The 6,549-nt window shown below is 34.9% G+C and overlaps 1 protein-coding gene across 1 annotated transcript in view; it reads left to right on the top strand.

Moving 5' to 3' along the window:
* LOC121318335 (putative Dol-P-Glc:Glc(2)Man(9)GlcNAc(2)-PP-Dol alpha-1,2-glucosyltransferase) overlaps positions 1-1,860 on the top strand; it is a 5,284-nt gene extending 3,424 nt beyond the window's left edge. Inside the window, exon 3 of the mRNA XM_041254876.1 lies at positions 1-1,860. This exon is cut by the window's left edge and continues 351 nt beyond it. Coding sequence (XP_041110810.1) covers positions 1-708 — 708 coding nt within the window. The 3' untranslated portion in view covers positions 709-1,860.
* Positions 1,861-6,549: the final 4,689 nt, after the last annotated feature.

Raw genomic sequence — 6,549 nt, 5'->3', positions numbered from 1 at the left:
GATTACATACTGTCAGCAACAAATGTGAAGTGTTTGATCTGTTTGACGTGGCCTTATGTCATGTTGCTGGTGGGCTTTCTTGTTTTTATTGTATTTAATGGTGGGATAGTTGTAGGGGATAGGAGCAGCCACGAGGTTTGTCTGAATTTCCCACAGTTGTTTTACTTTTTCTCATTTACATTAGCATTTTCAATTTCCCATTCATTGTCTTACCAGAAAATTGTAAACTTTATTCAATCCCTGAAGAAGCATCCTATTTTTTTCTTCTCCCTCACTGCCCTGTCATTATTCTTGGTTTGGAAGTTTACTTACGTTCATAAATATTTATTGGCTGACAACAGACACTACCCTTTCTATGTGTGGAAGAAGATTTTCCAGAAGCACAAACTTGTTCCTTTCATACTGGTTCCAGGCTATATGTTTGCAGCTTGGAGTTTTGCTGACTCACTCAAGTCCAAATCTTTGTTCTGGAACCTAATGTTTTGTGTGTGTTTAGTTGCTGCAACAGTCCCCCAAAAGCTGTTGGAATTTCGATATTATATCCTGCCATATTTAATCTACAGACTCAATATTCAAGTGCCATCAGTGTTCAGGCTTGTTTTAGAGCTAGGTTTATACACAACTGTGAATGCACTGACCTTTTACCTTTTTCTAAATAGAACTTTTCTTTGGCCTGATAGCGAGGAAGTGCAGAGATTTATGTGGTGACATTCCAAAAGCCCAGTGTGGGAGTCAAAAGAGAAAAGTATACTTTTTATATTGGCTGCAAAATATGTAAAGACATTACAGTGAAATGGGTGGGGTGGGGTGGACGGGACTGATTTAAAAAGCACAACTCACAAAATGTAGCAAAGAGTATTTCTATAAAGTAAGAAAATAAAGCCATAATTCCATAAAACTAGGGTGTAATAGGGAGATTGTAAAATGAAAATAAAATACTGGATTTTGAAGGTTTGAAGTACCAAAGGGGAATGTCTACAACTATTGGTTTGTGGGCTTTTTAAAGAAAATGAGGTACATGTACATTTTCAATTAATACTGTATTCCTCTAGTTTTGGTTGTTTCTTACCATGGTTATTGTTTTGACTGTAAGTGTTTCTCAATGCCCTTAAAAGACTTTCCGTTTTTACGACTTTACAGTTTTTCAGTACTACTACATATACCGCCATTGAGTGTTCTATAGCTGTTGATGAATCTTTTTTTATCAGTGTGCTTTTTGCTTGTTAGCTCTCCCACAGTATAGGGGTGTGTGTGAATAAAATCAATTCCAATGTTGAGTTTATTTATATGGCACTTGACACCTCTCCCCCAGCATCTCCTTATATGCAAATTGGCTGTCTACAATGACACTGATCATGTTAAGCTTTGGAGACCCAATTATCAATAGTATCACAATAATCAATGATTGTTCCAACACAACTCCAGAAACCTCTTTCTTTGTGGAGCTGGAAGAGTTACTACTTAACTAGTTTTGCACCCTTTAAACTGTTGGTTATTGAATATTGAGCAAGTAGTGACGTCTGATCATGTTAAAATCCTTTACATACCCTTCACTGAAATGTACTATTGGACAGATTTTTTAAAACCCACCCCTCCCAGGGAACCTATACTTACATTGCCTCTTGACATCCCATTCCATAGGCCCCTGGGATCACAAGACATTAAGACCGTTTTAATTTAATTGAAACCCATATTGCTCTGTGGAAATTTATCATGTATGTAATATGACGATATTGGTACATTTGTAATGTTTATTGTTTTAATAAATGATATGGTTGGACATAAATCAGCTAAAGTCATCTCTTTTTGTATATTGCATATCTTCCTGTTTTTAGTTTAGGCACTACATTCCTCAACAATTTAGAAATGTATTAGTACCCTTCCTGTTTTTTTAATTATTTTTATTTTTATTATTATTTATTATTGTAGCAACTGTTTCAGGTCTGTAAATGTTTTTCATCATTTCAGCACTAGATGGCCTAGTTGAACTGTTCTGGACACAGTGTGTGAATAAAATATAAATCACTTATTCTGTACTGCTAGTTTACATCTTTTGTATAAAGTTTCTAAAGCAGCTTGCAGAACTGGCACTCTGTAACTGAAATGCAAATGCACCATTGTAGTGCTGTCCCCAATTGTTGTGCATCAATAAGGCAAATGTTTGCTGTATTTATTTCTAAGTGATAACAAAAAATATGTACAGTATATTTACTGTTATTTCAGAAATAGGCATTTTTCATGGGGAACTACATATTACTCGGCAATAGGTACATTTCACAGAAATCGTAAAAACTGTGATTGCAGTGAAAAAAATACAGCCTTACCAATCAGTATAACATCCAGAGTAAAGTATCATTACATGGTGCTTTCAACCATGAAAATAATAGCTGATCTTTGCACTTTGAGCAGTATTTTGCTAAAGAAGTGATACATTCTATTTGGGCAGGTATGCAGCAGACTTGCCACATACAACTCACCATGATAGCCTTTCTTGTATGAAGTAATCCAGCTGAGAATTGGACCCAGAAGCATCTTATCCAAAGACTATGATGCAAACTATTTGGTAAATCTCCAAATACAAAGGGCTTAACTATACAGTTAAATGCATTCCTTTTGGTAATAATTATGTCAGAGAAAAAAAGTTTGACAGTAATTGCAACTGAGACTTCATAAAAATGAAGTCAACATTTCAAGAGGAGACTTAGGTAGCAATTAGTGTTCTGAATTTCATTTATGAACAAGGCTTCCAGATATAATAAATATAGTACGTCAACTCTTACTGATGTGTTACTCTCGTGAGAAATAACACATAGTAACTGTAAAAAATGAATCCCTTTATATCTTTTAAGCACAGAACATTACAGGTAATTGTTCACAGTTATTTTGCACAGCCAACAGCTGCAGCATGGGAATAACATCATTTTAACCTAACACCAGAAGAGCTTATTGACTTAATAAACTTCAACCAACTTCATTTCTACTGTTTGTTCAGTTTCTAACCTCTTTTTATTTTTCCAGCAAAACCCTTTTTTGTGAGCTCCTGCAGTGTAAGTTTAATCTTTTGTGTAGTTTTCAATTTGTCTGCATTTTAAGGCATACTTGGTGATGATTTTGGTAATAGTACATTCTTTCTTGGAACTGGTAAAAATGTTTACCTTCTTGGAAATGACATCTTGAACATCGATTGGTAGAACCTTTTTAGATATGACAAACAATCTTTCATCAAGTGATGCTGTATGTATAAAAAAATGTTCTCTTCACAATTATGTATGTAAAAGAAATAGTGAAGTACGACTGGAAAGCTTGAATAATCGGGAATGGTCATACTAAAACGTTTTTTTTTTTAATGAGGAAAATGCTTCCTAATTATGAAATGGTGTGTAATTGCAAGTTGTGTTTGAGGCAAAATCTGCCAAGGGAAATTAATTAAAACTATATATACTATGCTGAAAACATGTTCCTCTCAAGGCTAAGCAAAACAACAAATATAATGTGTGAATTATGTCATGTGGTCAGTTTTTATTTATCTCAAAATGCTCATAGGATTTTAGAAACTCAAATCTAACATTAGATTTCAAGACATTTTTTGCACATACTGTATTGTTTCAAGGAACCCAAAGACAATATATCAATATACCAAAATATTGCAGTAGCAATAGAATGTGCAATATCAAGAGTTTCATCAGGATAAATGCTTATGTATCTTTGAGAGGTTCAAATACTAGTATCCTAGAGACAGCACATGTCATAACTTTCCTCATGCAGCTATATGACTGAAGGAAGCTTTCAGAATTATTGACAAAGGTAACAGAGTTGACAAACCACAAAAAGGCCACTGAGTCATGAAAATCTTGGTCACTGAAATGACCATGCCTGACTATGAAGTAATCTCCCTCTTCCCCAGCCGTCTCACCTCCTTTGCCACCCACAAGTTCTCTGTAAAGACAGTTCATTTATGGGCCAGAATTCATGTGCACACAGACCCCCACCCCCCTCAGAGGTGGAGAAGGCAAACAACAATAGCCAGTTTCACTCTTGTCATACAAGTGTAGTACCAGTTCACAATATAATAAACATTTGCAAAGTTAATGAGCCTGAGTAACCAAGTTCGACAAAACCTTGTGTTAAAATTCTAAAATGTAATATCCGTACTGACATATTTTTAAAATGTGTTTCTCATAACCATCAAAATATTCTTGATGATTTTGAGTTAATGTGAGTTTGTGGAACCGCTACTGAAACTGTGTGGAATGTGTGGTTGCCATAAACACCAAATATAAGCTTAAGAAAAAGAAGTTGCAGCAGGGAAATTAATTTGATCCAAACTTAAAGTGAACTGATAAACTTGTGTATTGATATTGACAGTCATGTATGCTGCAGTTTGGTGGGTGATACATGTGTGAAATTTTCACATCCAAAATGACAGGTGTTAATGACAGGTGGACATTGTTGATTTAAACCCTAACATCTTGTTTTTTTCTCCAAATTTAATCAAATTAAGTCATTGAGGGAAACTCAAAGAAATAATCAATGAACAAAATTTCACTCTCCAGCAGCTTTGTGAAATTGGATACAGAAATGCTATTACATGTGCTGATAGAATGCTTGCTCACTAACATATAACTTATCCACACATTCAATAGGGTCCCTGATTACACTTTTTTTATGATTTACAATTTTTAAATGTATATAATTAGTTTGAAAACACAGACACATTTTGACCCTCACTGTCCCCAGTGCTAATGCAAATTGAAGATATCAAATCTTCATTACATTGTTAAGATTTACCTCTAGTTTTTTCAAAGGGTCGGTTGGCTTTGTCAACATTGATATACTTATTGCTGAGCAGAAGATTTTGCTTTCATATGAAAATTGATCTGATTAGACGACAATTGCTTTGATGCCCCTTTCTGTATTGACTCATCTAATGCAGTATGTGTGATAGTGAATCTTAGGTGGGACAGAAACTGATGGGTGGGTGTGTGTTTTTTTTAATTTTATTTAGAGCACATGAGCATTAAAATAAACATTGGACATTGTACCCAAGCTTTTTCATATAACACATTTAACAGCATATTTAGAAATAATACTCTGCTGAAGCAATGGCTTCACTCCACATAGATGCCGCAGTGCTGGTCTTTAAATCAACTGGTCACTATTAAGCAGAAACAGCAACTCCATTCAACATGGAGGTAGGGAGGCTGTGATTCTTAGTATTTACCACAGGTCACATTTACCTGCTCTCTCCTTCTCTCACCTACTTCAGCTCACACAGAGGCTGTTGGGTCTGATCTCTTACAGTACTTCCTTACCAGGTTTATTTTATGTTATAGTTTTGTATGTTTTATTTTGTATCCTGCCCCCTTTATATAATGCTATCGAAATCATTTTTGGATACACAGCCATGAGACAGACTTTCCTGCATAAATCTTGCCCTGAAAGTGAATTACTCCAACTCCTTGTTTTAAGACCTTAGTCTTTCAAGTCAAAGCTTTTGTCCAAAGACGAGCAGACAGCTGTCAGAACCTTTATATGTGTTGAGTGACAGTCTGCTAGTGAGAGGAGGAAAACGTAAAGGAATGCATATTGGAATACAAATTCCAGTTTATACTAGATGAATACAATTTAAAACACAGATTTACTAAAGCATTTGTGTGCATATACTGTAGTTTGCAATTCTGTTCTCCAATAAAGCTTGTAATTAATTAGGTGTGTTTACTTTGAGTCAACATGCTGTAAATTGGGTGTAAAATAGTGTTTATATATGTTGTATTCATTAATCTGTTGTAAGTGCTGAACACACATTTTATTTTACAACTAGAACAAAACCATACCACATCCTATACTTTTCACTTTGGTTGACGCAATAGAGATTAAATGAACCAAAATATTCTTAGACTAAACTGAAATTACTCCTGAGGGCTACATCTGAAAAGCTGCCACCTGACATCCCTAGTGAGAAACTTTAGGGGATTAATACCACCCGAAAAACCACTTAGAGCTCTCTCCTAGTTTCTGAAACATCCCTATGCCTACATGCAACTCCACAGGAGTGGTTATTTACAGACATGTCTATTACATCTTGAGATTTTTAAACGTACCTTAAAACCATGTTAAGACCATGATGTCTTGAAATAGTTCATATGTTTGTGCTAGTGTTTGACTCAGCCAGGACTCCTCAAGATCTTAGGATGAGTATGCTTTGCGCTCAGTAAGTGTCACAAAAGAGAAAAACAGAAAATCAAGTTAAAGCTTACAATTGTAATGAAAATAATAAAGACTGTAAACCAGTTTTAATGAAAATTAATTTGCATCACGTTCGACAGAATATAACATTTTACATCTAAAAAAGGAAGCAGTTGATTATATGTAGGAGGAATAAATTGAGACGAGCGGGAGGATTATTAAAATGTCTCTTTTAATCCTTCTAAAGCAATTAGGAAAGAAGTGGCTAAAAATGTTTTTAATGTGATGGGGCTCAGGCAGATTAGACTACTCAGCTTGATGTTGGGAGAGTGATTACATTATCTTTAAAGCATATCACTGATA

The sequence above is a fragment of the Polyodon spathula genome, chromosome 7 (assembly GCF_017654505.1).
Source record: "Polyodon spathula isolate WHYD16114869_AA chromosome 7, ASM1765450v1, whole genome shotgun sequence".
NCBI classification, from domain to species: domain Eukaryota; kingdom Metazoa; phylum Chordata; class Actinopteri; order Acipenseriformes; family Polyodontidae; genus Polyodon; species Polyodon spathula.
This window is presented reverse-complemented; position numbering and strand designations above follow the sequence as displayed.